Source organism: Salvelinus alpinus, chromosome 30 (genome assembly GCF_045679555.1).
Source record: "Salvelinus alpinus chromosome 30, SLU_Salpinus.1, whole genome shotgun sequence".
In the NCBI taxonomy this organism is placed as follows: domain Eukaryota; kingdom Metazoa; phylum Chordata; class Actinopteri; order Salmoniformes; family Salmonidae; genus Salvelinus; species Salvelinus alpinus.
This window is the reverse complement of record NC_092115.1, coordinates 36966652-36991109: the sequence shown is the minus strand read 5'-3', so window position 1 is coordinate 36991109 and position 24458 is coordinate 36966652. Positions and strand designations below refer to the sequence as shown.

Genomic DNA, 24458 nt, shown 5'->3' with positions numbered 1-24458 from the left:
CAAACACAATTGCATTTTATCAATGGCAATTTGAATGTACAGAGATACTGTGACAAGATCACCTCATTTTTCAGCCCTATGTCGCAAGGATCTGTACACAATTCCTGGGAGCTGAAAATGTCCTTGTCCTTCCATGGGCTGCATACTCACCAGACATGTCACCCACTGAGCATGTTTGGGATGCTCTGGATCGACGTGTATGACAGCGTGTTCCAGTTCCCTCCAATATCCAGTAACTTTGCACAGCCATTGAAGAGGAGTGGGACAACATTCCACAGGCCACAGTCAACCGCTTGATCAACTCTATGTGAGGAGATATGTTTTTTTATTTTATTTTAATTTCACCTTTATTTAACCAGGTAGACTAGTGTCAACTGCGACCTGGCCAAGATAAAGCAAAGCAGTTTGGCACATACAACAACACAGAGTTACACATGGAATAAACACACATACAATCAATAATACAGTAGAAAAATCTATATACGGTATGTGCAAATGAGGTAGGATAAGAGAGGTAAGGCAATAAATAGACCATGGTGGCGAAGTAATTACAATATAGCAATTGAACACTGGAATGGTAGAATGTGCAAGTAGAGATACTGGGGGAGCAAGATAAATAAATAAATACAGTATGGGGATGAGGTAGATTGGATGGGCTATTTACAGATGAGCTATGTACAGCTATGTTGCATTGCATGAGGCAAATGGTGGTCGAACCAGATACTGACTGGTTTTCTGATCCACACCCCTACTTTTTTTTTTTAAGGTATCTGTGACCAACAGATGCATATCTGTATTCCTAGTCTTGTAAAATCCACGAATTAGGGCCTAATGAATTTATTTCAATTGACTGATTTCCCTAAATTAACCTTAACGCAGTAAAATCTTGATATTTTTGCATGTTGCGTTTATAGTTCAGTGTATTATTATTATTAGTTAATGTAATCTTTATGTAACTAGTCAAGTAAATTCTTAAATTCTTATTTACAATGACGGCCTACACCTGCTAAACCCAGACGACGCTGGGCCAATTGTGCGCCGCCCTGTTGCACTACCAATCACAGCCGGTTGTGACACAGTCTGGAATCAAACCAGGGTGTCTGTAGTGACGCCTCAAGCACTGAGATGCAGAGCCTTAGACCGCTGCGCCACTCAGGAACCCTATTATAAACAAATGTTTTTTGTGTGTGAGTCGTGAGAAATTCTTTGGAAAGAAATTGCGTCCCCCAAGTTGGAATACCACTGCTGTAGGGAGAGGTCTTGCGTTTTGAACACAAGCTTGACCCTGATCAACACGACCTATTAGCTGCAAGGTTATAACAAAAAAAGCAGGTGACAGACATTGTAATCAACCACTGACAGGAACGGCTTGGGTTTTACAACGAGTAGCCAATCAGATTTGATAGATGTCTACTAAAGCGGATTTAGTCAGATAGGAAGAGGCGAAGCGAGAAGCTTAAATCCGCCCCATATCTATCCGCGTGATAAGTAAACAACGTTTTTTTCTTCTTTCTCTGGAGGTCTATGAGAAGAGTGTCGAATTTGGTCAACTAAAAATGGAATTCGCTACGTGAGGCTTATTTGATCGATTATTCGTTTCGTAATGTTTATGTTACACATTCTGATATAGGTGGGTGCACGTGGCATTCCAGTAACTTTGAGAAAAACGATTTTATATCAGTTGTGTCCGTCGTTCACACGCGAATCTGCCCTCTCATTGGCTAGAATGTTCCCACCTGATCGCGCCTCCCTTCTACCTTTGCGGACATGTAATTCCATTGTTAGAGCGGTCAGTCGACTATCTTGTCAATATAGATAATATTTGATTTAATACATGTCTTGACTCCCTCGCCTTTATGTGCTGCGCCATTTCGTGCAGGGTGTAACCAGTTTCTTATAGCTACAAGAAGTCTACATCAGCACTATATTGACAGATTTTGCTGAAATATAAGTCATTTTAACCTTTAAGCTCCTGGTGAGTATTTTGATTCAAGACTTTTGAATTTTTTTTCTCTGACTCCAATATCTTTGGAAATTTATTTTTTTAACGCCATTTATTTTTCTATTTGAGCGAGCGGTTAACTAGCTAACTATTAGTTAGCTCATCATGGTTCCATAACAGAGTTTTTAAACATACTGATGTAACGTTACTTACTGAATTTGGTTCCATTAGCGTTTTAGCAAGCTAGCTAGCTAGTTGGCCCGGCAACATGCTGGCTAGACGGATCCTTAACATTTTTGCTAGCTTTTTTGCCATCTCTTTTGTTGTTTTGCAAACTAAGTTCATGATTGTAAGTTGAGCTAGTTATATTTTTATGACTATATGCGAATAACGTGCTCTGTCTGGACAATAACACGCTGCATTGCAGCCGTTTTGCAGCTAACGTTAGTTAGTTTGGCTGGCTGGCTATGCTGCAAGCTAAAGTTAACCTTGTGGAATCTGTTTTTAACGCTAACATTTTTTTTACTAGCAATCTTCCCTGTTGCACTTTGATTTTGGCCGGTGGTGGTTTTTACATTTTTGTGATTGATTAGCTGGTTTTGGAGTCCTTGGAAATCCTCAGAAAGACTGATACAGGAACGCTATTTTTGCGGGAATTGTTTTTTTTCTGCAAGAAATGCTGGTTGGCCATTTTTTTCCCTGGACTCGTTTTTCACATATACGTCATTGATATTTTACTTAGATAATATTAATGTGGCAGAACACAAGGACATTTGTACTTTTTGTTACCACTAATTAAACGTTACTTTATGAATAATGCAGTTATGTACTCTGTCCTTACTCAGTCTCACTTTGCTAGACCCTAAACCAAGGTATAGCTAGCTAGATCACAGCTTTGTATATTAATGTTGTATTACAGTGTGCCGATTGTGAGTTTAATTAGGCCTTCCTGGCTAGGGGTGTGTTTTTTCAAACCGGTCCAGATGGAATAGTAATTATTTTAATATACCTGATTTGATCAAGTTTCTTCGTAGACTAAACAATAGCGGTAGGTGCAGCTCAAAAACGACATCGACAGTCCACTCTCCGTTTTGATAATAGCTAGTACAGTAGTTACATTTACTTTGGAAGTGGTGCTTTGCCTCAGGCCAGAGACCTCTGCGTTGATTGATCAGGTTGTTTGTGTGTCTAATTACTGGGACAAGTGACAAAGTCTCTAAATCTTTGTCATACTAATTGTTATTATTTGGAACGGTAACATGCTGGCTAGAAGGATCCATAAGCTAGAAATGTAATTCAAACTTTAAAATGTGCATAGAGGTCAGGACCATTGTGCTTTGTAGACAACTTTTTGATATATTTTATACTTTTTATGATTACTTGTGTGATTTGGGCAGGATTGAAATTAACCCAACTTTCATTTACCATGTGAAATACTCTGGTACAAAACTCTGTTTTGGATGAGACTTTACGACCAATTATCCTATTTACACGTAGTCAATTTGTAGTGTTTCTGACTCGTATGCTGTTTTCTAAATGTGAGGTTTTAGGAGCAATTGCTCTAAGCTTTTTGTCAAATTTTTTAAGTGATTTATTTCTTCAACATTATAACATGATGACTAAACCGTCTCAGCGTGTGCATGTTGATTTGTCTATCCCCCCCAGACACATTCATGGACATTTAGTTAGCTTGCTGTTGCATTCTAATTTGTCCTGGGAGATAAACATTGGGTTGTTTTACCTGCATATTAGGGATGCACCGATATAATTTTTTTGACCGATATCCAATATTTTCCTTGCCAAAAAAACGATACCGATTTTATTTAAAATTTAGTTGGTTGAAACATTCTGATCAAAGTTTTTGTTGGCATTTACTTATGTCCCCATTACCAGTAAAACAATCAGCCTATTTAATTCAATTACTTGTTGTTCACTTGTTCAGTCGCAACCAGAATTTCATCATGTCAAGCAGTAAAGTTTCAGCTTTGTCCGTGGCCTCTTCCTCGGTGTCACTGTGTCCGTTTCCATCTTGTCCAGCTGTGTACCATTTTACGTAAACCCTGTTTCTTGCATTGAAGTAGCGGTCCTTGTACCTAGCATCAAGCATGGTGGCGACACGGTAAAGAGGCTGAGAGAATGCCACGGAATCGCTTGTTCACAGCCTCTGGTAGAGTACTTTTGCAATTTGTGGAAACTGGCAGTTTTGAGCAGGCAATTCAATACCATGACAGAGGATATCACATCTGCTGCAGACGCAGTTGTTCTAATGGAGCTAGCGTGTGCATGTTCTCAAATGCCATTGAAATGGCAGCGGCGGTATGAGAACCATCACATTCTTGAGCATGCAATACGGCTTTCCTCAGTACGAAATCCTCGTCGACCTACTGTGCTGTCAGGCTCAGCATGCTCACGGGGCTGACATCACTGGTCCAAATGTCAGTCGTGAAGCTAATAGCGGTGACACCCATAGCAAGTAGCTCATGGATGCTTTCCAACAATACTGTGACACTCCGGGTGAGCAACATCTGAAAAATAGCGCCTACTTGGTAGTGTCCGGGGCTCGAGGTGCTTGACCAGTCGGCGAAAGCCAACATCATCCACGACAGAACGGTTGATTGTCAAGGGGAATGAATTCCATTATCTTGGCACTAATGCATTTCGCCTTTGCGTTGTCTCGCTGAAATGTTCTTACTCTTTCAAATGATTGCTCGACTTGAACTTGTTTAGTTGTTGGAAGTGTGCGCTTAGTATTTTTATGCTTTTGTTCTGTGTAGGGCTTTATTTTTTTGTGGCGTCGTTACATCTACTTACATTACATAGGTATGAACGTCAGCTTTGACATCGGTTTTGCACATTGGCGTTAAACTATACAGGGCCGATGTTGGCATTTTTGGCTAATATCGGCCGATTCCGATATGCTTACCGATATATCGTGCATCCCTACTGCATATGGTCTTTTTTTTTGCTGAGTCTTTGTAGAATTTGACTTATTTTCAGTCGCACCATGTGTTCTCTACTCCCAACAATTAATCCACAGATAAGATGGGAAACCTAGTTCGTTTTTAGTTTCCTTGATTAATCTCTCCTCGTTCATTCTTCTGTAGATTTTACATGGCTGTTGGCAACAAACTTTAAGGTATATTACCGCCAGCCACCGACTGGCGTGTGGATCTCGTTAATCTTTCTATCACTCATGTGGGTAGCCTATATCCTCATAAAAACCAATGAGTAGATGGAAGAAGCGGAACTTGCAGCGCATTAGCGCCTGGCTACACAGACGCCTGCAAGCAGTTTTGGTTACATTATTGAATAACGTGAATTTATTTTGCAAGCTATCACACAACGCAGGTGGTCTGGTAAGCATGTAAAGCTCCCCATTGTTAGTCACATGATTTCCAACATTCCATTCAGGGTTGGAAATTAACTGCCGAATGCTGGTAGATTGTCACTGGCGGGTCACAGAGCATTTGGGAACAGTTTTAATCCAAAACCCACATGTAGAAGTTGGTCGAAATTGACAAAGGCTAATAAAGTGTGACTTTCTCCTCGTTTCATGGCCAGTTACGTAGTTTAGTTTGCGTACTTGGTTGTTTTTCAATGTTAGTTTGAGTTTGCCGCAACTGTCTACATCTAGGAAGACGTCAGTCAGAGATTTACCATGGTAACGGCCTGTCCCTTAAAGGGCCAGCTGAAAATGTTTCTCAACTAATGTTTGTGCTTGATTGAGCATGCATCACTCCTAAACTTGTATTCATTGTTCTCCTAGATTTAATTGTGTGTCTACATTTCAACTTAGGAGCACCTCATGTACTCCTTGTAAAAAAAAAATGTCAGCGTAGAGCCCTAAACTATAATAATGATAAGCTGTATCACTCAGCTTTTTGGCAGGCTTGATGTTCAGTTGGAGCCGTTTTTATTATTGGCTCTGAATTATTTCTTAACATTCATTGGTTAAAAGACGCAGGTCACAAAAAATAAATGTAATTAAGCAATATACCCCATTACTTATTACTAGTAGTACATTTTATGTTTTTGAAACATTAGAAAGCGTGCTCATTTCTTTTGTGTGCAAATAATGAGAAAATAATATTTTGTATAATTATAATTATTTTGTATTTTTTTAATCTACCTGCCACAGTGGCTGGTGGACCTAAAAGTTAATTTCCCACCCTGGTTCCTTTCACTGTGAACAATGCAACTTTTGACACATCTACTTTGACAACTTTCCCAACAAGTTCAACAAAGTTAGTGTGTGGGATCTTCCTCCACTCTGACATTCAAATCTGGAATCCAAACAACTTTTATAGATCTAGAGGTACACATGTTTTCAGTGTTCGTAAGGTCATGGAATTTTTAAATGGTGTTTTCCAAGCCTGGAAAAGTTTGGGGAAATCCTAACAGTTTTGGAGAAGTTATGGATTTTAATTTCTGTTAATGTAATTTAGGCATAGTTTAAAATATTGTATAAATTAAATAAAAGTCTACGTATCAACCAGGATCAGAATGACACTTTAGCGCATCTGTTTATGCACATCACCTGGATGTGTGCGAGACGAGTAGGCCGTTGTTCAAGGAGAGGGAGTCAATCGGACATAACAGCACCGGGTAGGCCTATATGCCTATACAATATGATGGAGAACAGACCAACTAGGTAGCCAATTCAAACATATCTTGTACCCTGTAGTTAACTGTTTAGCTATTATTAGCATGTATTGATGTTTTCGTCATGGCCCAGAACTTTCCACTGACACTCCTGAATAAGGCCATACAAAATTGATTCATTTAAACGATAAATACAATGTTGATTAATTTGAACCAGTGTTTCCCAACCCTGGTCTTCGAATACCCCCAACAGTACAAAAAAAAATTGTAGCCCAGGACACACACCTCATTCAACTCATTGAAGGCTTGATGATTAGATGACAAGTTGAATCAGGTGTGCTTGTCCAGGGTTACAATGAAATGTGTACTGTTGGGGGTACTCCAGGACCAGGTTTGGGGAAACACTGATAAAAAATATATATATTTTTGACAAAAACAAATGATTCACTTCGCCATTGTATTAGTTGGGATTTGGTTAAATTGTGATGAATCGAAATGTGAAACAAAATAATAATTTGACAATTGCAACCAGTAATTTTAGGAAAAAAGATTACATGTAGCCTTTTGGATTATGTGTCTTCAACTTGTTATAGATACTTCCAGTTGATTTGGGCATCCAATGTATTGGACATTGCAACTCAATAGATGCTTCTCAGTCTGCAAAGTAAACACTTCTAAAATTGACTAAACTAGAAAATATAAATTTCCTGTAAATTTGTGGGCTTGCTTCAGCTGAATAAAAATATTTGTAGCCTACCACAGCCATTTGATCTTTGATATGAAATTAGTGAATTACTTCAAGGCATAACTTATTTGGTTGTAATTAGTGAAGCACAGATGGAATTTGTCCGATTCCGATATTTTCCTTGTAATTTAAAAAACAAACAGATATTTTAACATTTTAGCAGCATTCTAGTACAGTTAAATAGTTAGACCACTGTGTCCATGTGTGTTAAGGCACTGCATCTCGGGGCCAGACGCATCCACTACAGTCCCTGGTTCGAATCCAGGCTGTATCACATCCGGCCGTGATTGGGAGTCCCATAGGGCGGTGCACAATTGGCCCAACGTTGGCCAGGGTAGGCTGTTACTATAAATAAGAATTTGTTCTTCACTGACTTGCCAAGGTTACACACACACCACACTGACCCAAAAGTTATTTAGTTGGTATTTACGTATGTCCTCATTTTACCAGTAAAACATAATCAAAACCCATTTATTTTGCGTGCTGTTTCGTTGTTCAGTCGTTTCATTCTCAACCAGGATTTCATCATACATGTCAAGCAGTGAAGTTTCAGCTCTGTCTGTCCGTCTCCTCTCTTCCTCTGTGCGCACTGTCACTCTGTCCGTTTCCATCTTGTCCAGCTGTGTATGTAACATTTCACGTAAACCCTGTTGCTTGTCTGCATCGATGTAGCGGTCCTTGTACATAGCGGCGACACAGTAAAGCGAGAATGCCACCGACTCGCTTGTTCACAGCCTGTGTAGACAGTTTTGTTGAGCAGGCGTTTCAATGCCTTGACAGAGGGTATCACGTCTGCTGCAAGCGCAGTTGATTATCTTATTTCTCGAGTCAATTGTTCGAATGGCGCTAGCGTGTTCATGTTCTCAAATGCCATTTGAAATGGCCGCAGCGGTATGTCAACCAGCACATTCATGAGCATGCAATATGACTTTCCTCAGTACGAAATCCGACGACCCACTGTGTTGTCAGACTCAGCATGCTCATGGGGCTGATATCGCTGGTCCAAATGCCAGTCGTGAAGCTAATAGCAGTGGCGCTATTACTGTGTAACTCCGGCAGGGCAACATCTGAAAAATGGCGAACTTGGTAACGTTAGTGTGTTTAGGTGCTCGACCAGTCGGCGAAAGCCAACATCATCCACGACAGAGAACGATTGATTGTCAAGGGCAATGAATTCCATTATCTTGGCATTAATGGATTTCGCCTTTGAGTTGTCTCGCTGAAATGTTCTTACTCTTTCAAATGACTGCTTGACTTGACTGCTCGATCCTCACAGCAGACATTGTGGGCTAGGTTAGGAATGCTGTGTTGCGCGTTTAGGGCTAAATTTTAAGTGGTGTCATTACGTCATGTACCTACGTTATATAGGTATGCACGTCAGCCTTGACATCGGTTTTGCACATCGGCGTTAAACTAGAAACCGGGCCGATACCGACGTTGCCGTTTTTAGCTAATATCGGGCGATTCCAATATGTGCATCCCTAATTAAAACCCTTGAATGAGTAGGTCTGATCCCATGTACCATCTTCTGTCATTGTGCAAGGCGCTTAACCCCACAGAGTAGAATACCTGTTAGGCAGCTGTGTAAAACACGTGGTCAACTGGGGAGCTACTGGGTGTGCAGGTTTTTGATCAAGCCCTGTTCGAACAGCCAATTTCTCAAGGTCTGGTTGATCAACTCATTTCTCATTTCTCAAATGTGGTTTGTTAGAGGGGGACTGGAATAAAAGCCTGCACACCCATTAGCTGTCCTGGAGGATGGTTGGCCACCCTTGATATAGAACATTTGAAACTAGGGATGCACAATATTAAAATATTTATAAAAATTGGTGAAGATATCGGAATCGGCTGATATTAGCTAAAAAATGCCAACATCTGTATCGGCCCGATGTCTAGTTTAACGCTGATGTGCAAAACCAATGTCAAAGCTGACGTGCATACCTATATAACTTTAGCCCTACACGTGCAACACAGCATTCCTAAACTAGCCCACAATGGCTGCTGTGTGGATCGAGCAGTCAACAAGTCAAGCAGTCATTTGACAGAGAATTCAGCGAGACAACTCAAAGGCAAAATTTATTAAAGCCAAGATAATGGAATTCATTGCCCTTGACAATCAACCTTTCTCTGTCGTGAGTGATGTTGGCTGTCGCCGACTGGTCGAGCACCAGTACACACTAACGTTACCAAGTGCGCTATTTTTCAGATGTTGCCCTACCGGAGTTACACAGTAATAGCGACGCTGCTATTAGCTACACGACTGACATTTGGACCAGCTATATCAGCCCCGTGAGCATTCTGAGTCTGACAGCACAGTGGGTCATCAAGGATTTCGTACTGAGGAATGCTATATTGCATGCTCAAGAATGTGCTGGTTCTCATAACGCTGCTGCCATTTCAATGGCGTTTGAGAAAATGTTTGAAACATGAACACGCTAGCTCCATTAGAATAATGACTCGCGAAAGATCAACTGCACTTGCAGCAGATGTGAAACCCTCTCATGGCATTGAAATACCTGCTCAACAAAACTTTCCACACAGGCTGTGAACGAGCGATTTGGTGGCATTATCGCATTACTGTGTCGCCACCATTCTCAATGCTATGTACAAGGACCGCTACGTCGATGCAGACAAGCAACAGGGTTTACGTGAAATGTTACATACACAGCTGGACAAGATGGAAACGGACACAGTGAGAGTGTGCACCGAGTAAGAGGCCACGGACCGACAGCTGAAGCTTCACTGCTTGACATGTACTGTATGATGAAATCCTGGTTGAGAATGAAACGACTGAACAAATGAACGGCACAGCGAGTAAGTGAAATAGGTTTTGATTGTTTTTACTAGTATTGGGGACATATGTAAATGCCAACAACTTTTTGGTGTGTAACCTTTATTTAAGTAGGCAAGTCAGTGAAGAATAAATTCTTATTTATTATGACGGCCTACCCTGGCTAAACCCGGACGACGCTGTGCCAATTGTGCGCCACCCTATCCTATGGGACTCCCTATCACGGCCGGATGTGATACAGCCTGGATTCGAACCAGGGACTGTAGTGATTCCTCTTGCACTGAGATGCAGTGCCTTAGGCCGCTGTGTGTACTATTTAACTGTTCTAGAATGCTTATAATGCTGCTAAAATTTGTTAGCGGTATCTTTTTTTTTTTGGCAAGGAAGATATCGGCCAAAAATGTTATCGGTGCATCACTAGTCTATGCTACATCAAAACTATGAAATAACATATATAGAATCATGTAGTAACCAAAAAAAGTATCAAATCAAAATATATTTTGTATTTGAGATTTTTCAAAGTAGCCACCTTTTGCCTTGACAGCTTTGCATACTCTTGGCATTCTCTCAACCAACTTCACCAGGAATGCTTTTTTCTGCTTTTCCTTCACTCTGCGGTCCAAACCATCTCAATTGTGTTGCCGTCGGGTGATTGTGGAGGCCATGTCCTCTGATGCAGCACTCTATCACTCTCCTTGGTCAAATAGACTTTACACAGCCTGGAGGTGTGTTGGGTCATTGTCCTGTTGAAAAACAAATGATAGTCCCCCGATGCACAAACCAGATGGGAAGGCGTATCGCTGCAGAATGCTGTGGTAGCCATGCTGATTAAGTGTGCCTTGAATTATAAATAAATCATTGACAGCGTCACCAGCAAAGCACCATCACACCACCTCCATGCTTCACTGTGGGAACCACACATACGGAGATCATCCTTTCACCTACTCTGTCTCAAAGACAGTGGTTGGAACCAAAAATCTCAAATTTGGACTCAGACCAAAGGACAGATTTCCACTGGTCTAATGTCCATTGCTTGTGTTTCTTGGCCCTAGCCATGTCTCTTCTTATTTAGTAGTGGTTTCTTTGCAGCAATTTGACCATGAAGGCCTGATTTCACAGTCTCAACAGTTGATGTTGAGATGTGTCTGTTTAACTCTGTGAAGCATTTATTTTGGCTGCAATTTGAGGTGCAGTTAACTCTAATGCACTAATTACTTTCCTGTGGTGGTCCTCATGAGAGCCAGTTTCATCATAGCGCTTGATGGTTTTTGCGACTGCACTTGAAGAAACTTTAAATTCTTGAAATGTTCTGGATTGACTGACCTTCATGTCTTAACGTAATGATGGACTGCCGTTTCTCTTTGCTTATTTGAGCTGTTCTTGCCATAATATGGGACTTGGTATTTTTACCAACTCTTCTGTATACACCCCTACCTTGTCACAACACAACTGATTGGCTCAAATGCATTAAGAAGGAAAGAAATTCCACAATTTAACTTTTAACAAGGGACACCTGTTAATTGAAATATGTTCTAAGTGACTAACTCATGAAGCTGGCTGAGAGAATGCCAAGCGTCTGCAAAGCTGTCAAGGCAAAGGTTGGCTACTTTGAATCTCGAATATAAAATATATTTTGATTTTGTTTAAGCCTTTTTTGCTTACTACATGGATTCCTTGTTATTTCATAGTTTTGATTTATTCACTATTTTACTATAGAAAATAGTAAAAATAAAGAAACCCTTTAAATGAGTGTGTCAACTTTTGACTGGTACTGTACTTACATGGATGTTTGGTTGACTCATGGGAAAAGTCATTAAATTCCATTTGTGAAAATGTGTATGAGCCTTGTTTTGTTAACCGCATAATCTTTACAACAACTGCCGTTTTGACCACTTTTCCAACAAGTTACATGACAACTTGGGTATGAAATCTTAGTCTGCTTTTCAAATCCCAACACTTCCACTACCACAAACATTTGAAGTGCTAAAGCAAGCCCCAACCTGCTTCACTTCATGTGAAATTGCCATCCTAATTAGGGCTGGGAATTGCCGGGTATCTCACGATATTATCACGATACTTGGGTGCCGATACAATATGTATTGCTTTTTGATACTGTGATTTTATTGCGATTCAATGTGCGGAACATTTTGCTCACCGTATGTCTGCTGCAGAGAGATGAGAACGAGTTTTAATATCCCGATATGTAACTATCGATTTCCCCCTCCCCCATCACTACTACTAATAATAATCATGCCTAGTACAGGGCAATTCCACAATAAGAGTGATGCTGAGACTAAGATTTCACTTTAAAATGTAGGCCAAACAAAAACCAATGATATCAAAGTTAACAAACCATACAACTCTATGCACAATGACTACTTTTAACAATTTCCACAATTATAAAAACACTTACTTCAGGAACGATGCCAATGCAAAGTTGGGTAACATAATTACGGTTTGTGCCTTGAATCTTTTACCAAACTTTGCATCTGCGCTCTTCATGTAAATGTGTTTGTAAAATGTTTAAGTTGTCCTTGATGTTGTGGTTTGTTTAACTTTGCAATCAGTGGTTTTAGTTTTGTTCACTTTGGCATACATTTTAATCTGAGTCTCTACATCACTGTTACCCCTTACTCCAAGAAAATAAGACTGTAGTGTGAGTACTGTAGAGCTGAAGTGCGCACCACCCCACGCAGTGCTGCTGAAGGCCCATAAGCAGCTTGTGTGTTCTGGTGGTCCCTGCACAGAACATTCACTGTTGGGGAAATCCTCAAAGTAGGCATAGGCCCGCCTGTCCTCTTTCACATTCAGACTATTTAGCTTCTCAGTGTGTTCATGCAACATAACGTCCCAATGTTATTTCCCTCTGTGCATCACACATGACTGCTCGTCTAGTACATTTTATGAGTCCTCAGCTATTACCACATTACCTCCCATTGCTTATCCCCTTAATTGCAATTAGAGCTAAGTATGTCTAGGCCCACTCTGTCGGTGGAACTTAGTCTTGCAATGGATGCCTGACCCGTAATTTAAAAAAATCAATCAACATATTGATGCTGTTGCATAATCTGTCATTAAAAGTACCTGAAGTATATTGCATCTCTCTCCTAAACAAGTTGATAGGCTAGGCAATTACACCTCAATAGCAGAAAGTGTCCTCTGAATGTGCTCCTCTAGGATTGCCCTGAACCCTGTTTTTCTCTGTATTTGGCTCATAATTGAATTATGTACAAAACCCAACCAGGTAAGACTGTAATAACCCTGTACATACAATGTCACTGAGGTGTGTTCTCTGTCGCCCGCCTTAGTATAAGTCGTGGGGCGAAGTTCTGCGTTCTGAGAGGGTGCTGATGAAGTTGTAGTTTTTGCTGAGAGCACCCAAGACACCTGCCCGCACACACTGGCCCTGTGCTCAGTGTCAGAACTGACTGACAGACGATCGCCCTGCACACAGACACTATGGAGTGAGTGATTGGTTATTTAACCCCCAACGGTTGTTAACGTCTCCTTTTTTGACACTCAGGTTGTATGCAGTGCCAGTGAGATCTCACTCCCTAACGTCCGATTGTGCCCAAACTCCTTTGCCCAGCTTTCCTTAAATTACCACATGTGCCACTAATATTATAAGCACCTAATTTGTACACATTCAAGCCCTTTCCCGACCATATGCTTACAGTGCTAAATAGTAGCCCATAGTGTGACATTCTCAATGTTCAAGCACTTATCCATTTACTACTTTGAGACAATTGTTAACTATGGCCCCAGATGTGAAATTCAGGCAATATGATACAAACCCTGCAACAACCTGCTACAGGTGGATTGGAACACACACATTGCCCCATCCACACTGCTAATATAATACCCTGTTGTCTGAAGTCATGGACACCCGTGTGCATCTGTTTCTTCCTGGAAATGTGAATTGTATTAAGCTATTGAATGAGTTTTGGTTTGTGTATGAAATGGGGTGTGCAGCTTCTGTATGTCTGCATAAATACGACGTTATGGTAATTTTCACATATGGTAACAGAAGTTGTCTGATTTATTTGTGCTTATCCTGGAACCTTTTTTACAGCAGGACCTCCTGGATTTGTTGCATATGCACCACACTAGACATACATACCGTGTATGTACTACTGATATTAAAGGGATACTTCGGGATTTTGGCAATGAGGCCCTTTATCTACTTCCCCAGAATCAGATTAACTTGTGGATACCATTGTTATGTCTGTGTCCAGTATGAAGGAAGTTCGAGGTAGTTTTCCGAACCAATGCTAACTAGTGTTAGCATAATGACTGGAAGTCCGTGGGTATCTACTATACATGCTAGCAGTCTATGGGTAACGTTAGTTAGCATTGGCTCGCAAAACTACCTCGAACTTCCTTCATACTGGACACTGAGACAGCAATGTTATCCACAAATTAATCTGACTCTGGGGAAGTAGATATAGGGTCTCATTGCCAAAATCCAAAGTATCCCTTTAAGACTAATGGTTGTTTACACTACCAACACATGGGACATCGGAGACTGATTTTAAAATATGGCACAAACAAATTTGTGCAAGCTACATGGCTGGAGCATGAGATGCTTAAACTATTTTACATATTTTAGTGATACTGTTGATATAATTATACTGAACAAGGTCAACAGTGTTCATTCTGAACATTCCCTGCCACTCGTTTTGTTTGTATATAAAGATGGTTGAGTAGTTTTATCTTGTATTGACACAGTTAATAATTGGTTTCGCCCGTCTCCCCTCCTCCACCAGTCTGTCCCCCACCACCAGCAGCCTGATGGCCAGCAACGTGACCAACAAGACGGACCCGCGCTCGCTCAACTCGCGGGTCTTTATCGGGAACCTCAACACACTCCTGGTCACCAAGGCAGATGTGGAGGAAATCTTCAGCAAGTATGGCAAGATCGTAGGCTGTTCTGTGCACAAGGGCTTTGCCTTCGTCCAGTTCGCCAACGAGAGATGTGCCCGGGCCGCTGTAGGGGCCGAGGATGGACGCATGATCGTGGGACAGGTGCTGGGTAAGGACTAAAGCCAGCCTGGGGCTGGTGAGCAATGCCTCAAACTCACGGTTCTATGGGTATTGTGCAAAAATAAGAGTAAAAAAAAAAAAATAGGTGCCTCTGTAATAGACTGAATATGAATAAAGATTGTATTTCCAACTGCCAACCAAGACTGACTGTCGCTCTCTTCCTCAGACATTAACTTGGCTGGAGAACCCAAACCCCACAGGTCAAAGACCGCAAAGCGCTCGGCGGAAGACATGTACAGGTCTGATTCAATGTAAAGAATCCCGTTTTTAAATATATAATATTTTGAACCGCCTCTGGGTCTACAAATCTTAATCTGATAATTCCTCTTCTCCATATGTGCATCTTATTTTGACAACTTGTTTTCTTCTCCCCACAGTAGTCCCACATTTGATCTGGACTATGACTTCCAGAGAGATTACTATGACCGGTGAGTCCAGTGCTTTGTCTGTTCCCACATCCTATGTTTTAGCTCTATTTGACCTATACTGAACAAAAATATAAATGCAACAATTTTACTGAGTCAGTTAGGGCTGTTTTCGGTGCGTATTACCGCTACACACGAGTCATGAAGGCAGTCAGATTCCATGTGACCGTTTAGTCACGGTAATTAGGCTTCTCCAAGCTCTGATGCTGGTCATTAGTAGCCTACCAAACTTGCTAACTGCCGGGTACTCAGCACTCTGTCCCTCTAATCACTCTGACATCAATACAAATGTATTCGAAAATCTAATCAAACACTTTGAGAGCCCATGAGCTCATATTGCGCAACATTTCAATAGGCTATGCAATTGTGTGAAAACAGAGTGATGGCCTCTACTAAAAATAGGATCACCTTTAGGCCTACTTCTATTTATTTCTCAACTTTCGTAATATTAAGCACATTGCTTATATTTACAAAAGGAGTATAGCCTGGCTGGCATGAAAATAAACCACGGGGAAGCATCCTACATTTGCTATTTAAGTGCATAGATGACATGTATTTTTTCCCCACTGCCCCTGTTTCAATACAGGTGCATGATAATGGTCCATTCTAAATCCAAAACAAATTTCACACGTATATTATTTAGTATGTGTAAAGACCAGATTCAATCAAGAATAGTCTGATAGATGACAATATATGATGCCTTTTTTTGCGACTTTTTCTAATCATAGTCCCACACCTCATGTAACCTAGCCCATAGCCCTATGTTTTAATAAGGTTTGTATCACAACTAAAGTGGCCAAATAAATTAAGCACATTAATCCGCTTTACAAGGGATGTAGAGTGTAACTGGCATACATATGCAGTGTGTGAATTTCAAATTTGGGGAAGATAATTTTCACCATAGAAATACACCTAATAAAAGCATTACATGCATAATTGCATTTGCGGTCACTTTTGATAATGGTGTTTTCCGCTAATGGAACATTTGTGCATATAGCCTTCTACCATGTGTGCATTGCTGTGCTTATACTGTGAAGAAATAGTCTAATAGTTTATCAACATTTTAAGCTAAACGTTCTGATTTGTTGCATCAGCCATATTGTGTAAAAAAGGTTTTTTGATGGTCATGGTTGTATTAATTTGGGATCTATCTCATCCCACAACTGTCCCAGACTATTTTTGAAATATTTATTTCTCGCACAGAATAGAATAGGTCAACCTTTGTACTGTGGGGGATAGTAGATTGACATAGGCTAGTGCTTTTGCTGTTCGTTAGGCCTACTCATCTTGTTGGCTGACGAAAAGTAAATGTGGACAGTTCTTCCAATATCTTCAATATGCACTTCGGAATTGGATAAGGACTCGCGCAGTTGCGTCCCTGATGTGTCGGTCTTCACTTGTATTCTGTAAGAAAGACCTGATCACGTACGTGATGGAGAGCGCAGCACTCAGGGAGAAGGGCACAAGGGCCACTCGCCGCAAAAAGCATGTTTTTTTTTTTTTAGGGTGCATTAAGGCCACACGGGATGCTGTCGTGAAATTCTAGACATTATCAAGTGCTTGTCAAATTGGGAATGACTGATGTAATGTGTACAGCCTGTGCAAAAAAACTAAGCATCATTAGTCTCATCATGCAGCCTTACAATGTATTAACCCTTGTGTTGTCTTCAGTGTCAAAAATGACCCACCACTATGTTTAACAGCAGAGAGAACCCCCTAAATTATATATTTTTTACTTGAAATTTGATGACTTTTCCTAGAGTGGCCAACATTAGAAAATGTGTAACATCGCCTTTGTTCATATTTCCATGAAGGCTGTACACCACCAGGGTACAAAGATTGTCTTTGGGTCAATTTTGACCCGGCAGTTAAAATTATTTATACACCACACACACACAGAAATTGAGATTGTGTGCTACTGATTGAACTCAGCCAGCAGCTCCTGACGAGGAAGATCACCATGGTTGGCACAGTTAGAAAGAACCTCCCAAAGAGGAACAAGAATGTGGTCCTCCTGAGCACACTGCACAAAACGGCTGAGATCAGTGATCGTGAGGACAGGAAGCCAGCCATCATCCTGGACTACAACCACAACAAAGGAGGCGTGGACAACGTGATTGGAATTTACAGCTGCATGAGGATGGCTGGCCCCTGGTCATCTTCCATAACATCATTGATGTGTCCTCATACAATGCCTTCGTGATATTGAACAAGATCAACCCTAACTGGATGCGGAACAAGAGGGAGTTCCTGGAGCAGCTGGGAAAGGCACTTGTAACCCCACACATTCAAAGAAGAGAGCGCCTCTCCCTGCAGCGCTTGTGAAAGCTGTTCAGGGGGCTAAATCTTGTCCTGATCTACCTGAGGCTGCAGCTGGGGCAGACAAGAGGAGGAGATGCAAATTCTGCCCCCCAAAGAAGGACTGTAAAACAAATACTATGTGCTGCACATGTGAGAAATATATCTGCAAAGTCCATGCACACACACACACTTGCATACTGTCCTACATGTGCTAATTAGAGTTTATTGATTTATGTTCAAGTTTTTGTTTTGTATCTTATTTTATTCATATTTATTGTTTATACACCTTGTGGGTGGGGGCAATGGTTAAAAAATGGGAGAAGACTAGTATTTTGTAGTTGAATTCCTCATTGTACAGTATATAAGAATATATCACTATGTTGCCAAAAATATTATACTTTTTTCCCTTCAAGAAAATGCATTCAAAACTACTTTCTGCACATTTGTGTTACTTTCTTAGGCTATACAAGTGCTATCTCTTGCTAAAATATAAATGTTTACACCAATGCAGTAATAATAATAATTGCCATGTGTGTTGTAATAAACGAGTGGTTCCACTGATTTAAATTCACAAAGTTTGTGACGAATGATAGGTTGTTTCTTGATGCAAAATAGATTTGGGGTTTAAAATTCAATGAAGCTGCTTTTATTTTAGGGGTTGAGTGAATTATACAGAATGTTAAGACTACACTAGGGTTAAAAATTGAAACGTATAGCCCAGCGTTTGTAGAACAACTAAAGTTACATTAACTCTAAATTAAGCATAAAGGAATACCTATTTCTTAACCTCTCAACACAGAAGAGACGCATGTGCGCACTCCCTCAAATCGTTTGAAGAAAATATCCTTTCTATTTTATTCAGCTTTGCTCAACTGTATTCTTCATACTATAAAATAATGCCACGGAATTCTAAGCAAATCTTGTCTGCTAAATGAACTAGTGTAGCCCACAACCATTTGGCAAAGCCAGAGCAGGACCTAACATACTCTGAGTTGTCATTATGTTCTTCTGAAATAGACTACATTTTCTTCATATCTTGCTTCTTTAGACCGGTCTAAAATAAATAATGGATTTATTGTTAAGGTGTAGGCTATAAATGTAGATGTTCCAAAGGTCTGCATCAGTGGCTTGTAGGCTGTGTGTGGAAGCCAGGAGATGCTAAATGTGTCTGTTAATTAACGGTCAATTACCGTGAGACTGACCAGTTATTTGCTTGACAATCACCGGCTGACAAAATGTTGTCACCGCCGCAGTCCTAGTTACAGTTCATATATTGAAATAAATTCATTAGGCCCTAATCTATGGCCTTCACTTGACTGGGAATACAGATATGCATCTGTTGGTCCTCAGGCCTCAGGATGCCGTCACGATATTTCTGTACATTGAAATTGTCATCAATAAAATGCAATTGTTTTCATTGTTAGTAGCTTATGCCTGCCCATACCATATCTCCACCGCCACCATGGGGCACTCTGTTTACAACATTGACATCAGCAAACCGCTCGCCCACACGACGCCATGCACAAGGCTGGTTGGACACACTGCCCAAATTCTCTAAAACGACCTTGGACATGGCTTATGGTAGAGAAAATAACATAAAAATCTAGCAACAGCTCTGGTGGACATTCCTGCAGTCAGCATGCCAATTGCATCCTCCCTCAACTTGAGACATCTGTGGCGTTGTGTGACACAACTGCACATTTTAGTGAATTTTTATTGTCCCCAGCACCTCTGGTGCACCTCTGTAATGATAATGCTGTGTAATCAGCTTTTTGATATGCCACAGCTGTCAGGTGGATGGATTATATTGGCAAAGGAGAAATTCTCACCAACAGGGATGTAAACAAATTTGTGCACAAAATTAGAGAATTAAGCATTTTGTGCATATGGAACATTTCTGGGATCTATTTCAGCTCATGAAATATGGGTCCAACACTTGTTGCGTTTTTATATTTTTGTTCAGTGTAGATAACTCAATATCCAAGAGGAATTAGTATAAAGGCAGTAGTCTGTTCATTCATTACTCGCTCTTCTATCCTCAGAGTGTACTCGTACCCATCCCGTGTGCCCCCTCCTCCTCCACCCTTGTCCCGAGCAGTGATCCCGTCCAAGCGCCCGCGGGTCAGCATGACTGGAGGGGGCAGCCGCCGCACCAAGGCCAGTTTCTCCTCTTCCTCCAAGAGCAGCCAGAGGGCATCCTCAAGAACAAGTCAGTGCCCAGCCCCCTCTGCTCTAGCCACTCGACTAGCACAGTAAACTTGCACATTGCCCAGTGGACTATTTGTAGCACCCTCATGCAGTACCTGCTGTCTGCTCACCAGGGCCTAAAATGAATACCTGCCAAATGCGGGTAGATTTTGGCATTGGCGGGTAAGATGTCTATTTCACCTGGCGGGTGGTCAGAGCTCCACAGTGCGAGCATTTCACTTTCATTTGCGAATAGAAAGTCAAGTATGATCCCATTTATAGTAAAACATAAATGCTGCAGTAACTTTTTTAAAGTATTTCTGCCATTTTTGTTTCATAGCTGGTAAATTAATCGCACAAAGTCAAAGCTCTACATAGCCTATTCCACTTCGCGTTGCAACACTGCCTGGCTGGAGGCTGTGTGCATTTGAAGAGCTGAGTGACAGATTAATTTTTAGAAGCGCTGCGCATAGGCATAAAAGTTGGTCTAATTTACTTGAAACCAGAGTCTACTGAGGTGAGTCCTTGTTTTTTGGCTAGTTACATTGTTTTGTTCACAAGATAGAATAACAACCTATGTTTGTGTTTCAACTGCTAGGGAAGAGAAGACTACGCTTATACTATTCAGATTTTTATGCCCTGATGCTCCCGGTGCAGGGCTTGAGGGTAATTGCATGTTGCTAATGAAAGTTACTCTCACAGCACCGCATACAGAGCTTCATAAGGTATTAGGGTCAATCTCTTAAACCTTTATCCGTCTCTTTTTTCTCTCTCTTTCTCTCAGTGAAAACAGATGACCTGCAGACCATCAAGAAGGAGCTGACAATGATTAAACACAAAGTAGACTACCTGCTGGAGAGCCTAGACCGCATGGAGAAGGACCACAGCAAGAAGTCAGGTAGGGTGTAGGAGTGTCACCGTAACCATGTGATCAATGCTTTTATAAAAAGAAAGTCGCACACTGCTCCCAAACATTTACTGGGTATAGCAACCAATGTTTCGGCATGCAGTTTCTCCTTCAGGGTTACATGGTAAATGTTTGAACCAGGTTACGTGGACAGTCAACTTTTATAACATAAAAAAAAAAAAAATGAATGAGCTGGTTTGTACTCTGTATGTATACCGGCAATCTCAGCATTTCTATGACTTGTATGTACAGATAAGGGATTTCATTGTTCAACTTTTGATGACGCCTTTTTCTCTGGCTTGTTTGACCCGGATCGCGCTCTTTCTGCGAGAAGATGAGAAGGGTGCAAAGCCTGAGCCTGGAGAGGTTTCCTCACAGCAGCACTGCAGCAACAAGGAGGAGAGCATCAAGAGGGAGAGGGAGGATCTCAACGACTCTGAGGAGGAGGGGGATCTGCTAGAAGAGGAGGAGGGGGATCTGCTAGAAGAGGAGGAGGGGGATCTACTAGAAGAGGAGGAGGTGAGATGGAAGAAACGAGGGAGGGGAAGAGGAGAAAACATATTGATGAATGGTAGTATGTTGAAGTGTGTTTAACACTGATCAAAAATGTGAACACAACATGCAACAACTTTAAAGATTTTACTGCGCTACTGTTCATATAAGGAAATCAGTAAATTGCAATAAATTAATTAGGCCCTAATCTATGGATTTCACATGACTGGGAATACAGATATTCATCTGTTGGTCAGAGATACATTAAAAAAAGGTAGGGGCGTGGATCAGACAACCCGTCAGTATCTGGTATGACCAATATTAGCCTCATGCACTGCGACATCTCATTTGCATAGTTGATCAGGCTGTTGATTTTGGCCGGTGGAATGTTGTCCCACTCCTCTTCAATGGTTGTGCGAAGTCGCTGGATATTGGCGGGAACTGGAACACAGTCATACACATCGATCGCAAACATGCTCAATGGGTGACATGAGTATGCAGGCCATGGAAGAACTGAGACATTTTCTGCTTCCAGGAATTGTATACAGATCCTTGCGACATGGGGCTGTGCATGATCATGCTGAAACATGAGGTGATGGGGGCGGATGAATGGCACGACAATGGCCCTCAGGATCTCGTCACTATCTCTGTGCATTCAAATTGCCATTGATAAAATGCAGTTGTGTTCATTGTCAGTATCTTATGCCTCCCCACACCATAACACCACCGCCACCATGGGGCACTCTGTTCACAACGTTGACATCAGCAAACCGCTTGCCCACATGATGCCATCTGCCCCGGTACAGTTGAAACTGGGATTCATCTGAAGAGCACACTTGTCCAGTGGCCATCGAAGGTGAGCATTTGCTCACTGAAGTTGTTTACGTCCCCCGATCTGCAGTCAGGTAAAGACCCTGTTGAGGACAACGAGCACACAGATGAGCTTCCCTTAGATGGTTTCTGACAGTTTGTGCAGAAATATTTTGGTTGTGCAAACCCAGTGTCATCAGCTGTCCGGGTGGCTGGTCTCAGACTATCCCACATGCGAAGAAGCCGGATGTGGAGGTCCTGGGCTGGCTTGGTTACACATGATCTGTGGTTGTGAGGCCGGTTGGACGTACTGCCAAATTCTCTTGAAGTTGAGAGGCAGCTTATGGTAGAGAAATTAACATTCAGTTCTCTGACAACAGCTCTGATGGACATTCCTGCAGTCAGCATGCCAATTGCATGCTCCCTCAACTTGAGACATCGGTGACATTGTGTTGTGACAAAACGCCACGTTTTAGTGATGTTTTATTGTTCCCAGGACAAGGTGCACCTTTGTAATAATCATGCTGTTTTAATCAGCTTACCTGTCAGGTGGATGGATTATCTTGGCAAAGGAGAAATGCTCACTAACAGGGACATAAACCAATTTGCACTAAATCGTAGAGAAAACACGTATGGAAAATTTCTGGTATGTTTTATTTCAGCTCATGAAACATGGGACCAACACTTTACATGTTGCATTTTATATTTGTTCAGTGTAATTTGAGTATTATTTATACTCACACCACCTAATATGCTCTCGCAGGTGAAGAGTCAACAAAGGGAAGAGGAGGATGATGATGATGAAGAGGAGGAAGGAGAGCATGTGGATGGAGACGACGATGGTGACAGTGTCAACGGAGATGAGGACTCTTAGACCACACGCAGACTGATGCACACTTGTACAGACAACACATCCACATGGCTTCCAGTGGCTCCTCCGACTCCTATTTTAATACCCGCACTACTACGAAACGTGAGAAAACATCAATACACACACTCAGAGAACACCTGCCCCCACTACCACCCTTCCATTGTCCCACAGGTCTTTTATTTTTCTTGATGCAATTTAGTTTATCCCTGTTTCATCTCACTCCTATCATTGTGTTATTCATTTAGCATCGTCTTGCAGCCAGGTACATTGAAACTAGATGTAGAGAGCGAGCGGTATGAAGTGATTTGCTGTGCTGCTGTTCCTCGTTTGACCAGTAGAGAGCAGAAATGGCTGTTCTCTGACCTGAGCCACAAGTCAAACCACCACATTGGCTTTACTAGCATTGGTAATCAAGCGATGACGACAACTTTAAAGATTGAGTGAATGTTTAAAGAAAAATCTTCTTCTTTTTTTAAATTGCCCACTTGAGTTTGTATGTTCCTGATTTTCATGTCATTATTCTTTTATACTACTCGGTCTAAGTTGTACTGTAATAATAAATTGCAATTAAATACTCAAATTAATTAGTGCTTCTTTATTTCATTGAAACAGGTTTTCAGATGCACACCTAATTTATCAGGTATTGTGTTTGGGTGAAGATAGCCCAACAATACGTAACTGGTGTGTTCTGTGGATCACCAGAGGGCACCGTTTGGATATCAGATCACTGCAATGTCCCTTCTCATATCCTTTATCATGGTTCCACTTCAAGAACCTCCCAACCAGGCATGCAAACAGATGATGCGTTGGTGTTCATATAGGTAGTAGGTACACTAGGGCTGTCCACATTGCGGAAGCCTAGACTAAAAGCCAATTTATGCTTGATCCGAAAATGTGGTGTGTCTCCATATGAAGTGGCGATTTTAGCATGTAAATCTTGGTGGGGCAAGCTCCCCATATATAATTTTTAAAATACATATTTTTAGATGCATGCCAGCAAAACCAATAAACAATGCATTAATTGCACTATAATGAATTGCACTATATGACAAAAGGTGCCCACAAACTGTTAATGCCTGCATAAAGCTGTCCCAAGAGCGGAGCTTTATTTTCAGCACCATGGAGTGAATCCTTACCACTGCTACACCTGGCTATCAGCGGAGCCTTGTCTGGCAGCGTAACCGTTCATTCAGCCTCATTTACTGCCTTTAAAAAAAACATGGCTGACTTGGTTAAACAAATGTTGTTTCTACTGACAATTGAGATGTACAAACTGCATACGGGAATGATGAGCGGATAATAAGAGGCAATCTGTAATTTCGATTAAGACCTTAATGAGTGA

The 24458-nt window shown here is 41.3% G+C and overlaps 1 protein-coding gene across 8 annotated transcripts; it reads left to right on the top strand.

Annotated features, from left to right (window-relative positions):
• Window positions 1–1415: 1415 nt before the first annotated feature.
• Window positions 1416–23700, top strand: LOC139559537 (heterogeneous nuclear ribonucleoprotein C-like). Of its 8 annotated transcripts, none has more exons than XM_071375622.1 (9): window positions 1416–1488; window positions 13389–13544; window positions 14847–15112; window positions 15290–15362; window positions 15501–15551; window positions 19892–20058; window positions 20821–20934; window positions 21278–21462; window positions 23009–23700. In XM_071375622.1, exons 2-9 carry the CDS (start codon window positions 13540–13542, stop codon window positions 23117–23119), a joined length of 972 nt encoding a protein of 323 aa, XP_071231723.1. In that variant the 5' UTR covers window positions 1416–1488; window positions 13389–13539; the 3' UTR covers window positions 23120–23700. The 8 variants fall into 8 exon arrangements, with proteins under 8 accessions (XP_071231723.1, XP_071231720.1, XP_071231724.1 ...); XM_071375619.1 differs by having other exon boundaries at window positions 15290–15374; XM_071375623.1 differs by having other exon boundaries at window positions 1465–1789.
• The last annotated feature ends 758 nt before the right edge of the window (window positions 23701–24458 follow it).

What these genes read in the sequence shown, in the direction of transcription:
- LOC139559537 (XM_071375619.1), top strand. An exon ending in GATCGTGGGACAGGTGCTGG is followed by an intron (nt 15,113 to 15,289) that starts GTAAGGACTAAA and finishes TCTCTTCCTCAG; the next exon opens with ACATTAACTTGGCTGGAGAA. An exon ending in GAGGGCATCCTCAAGAACAA is followed by an intron (nt 20,059 to 20,820) that starts GTCAGTGCCCAG and finishes TCTTTCTCTCAG; the next exon opens with TGAAAACAGATGACCTGCAG.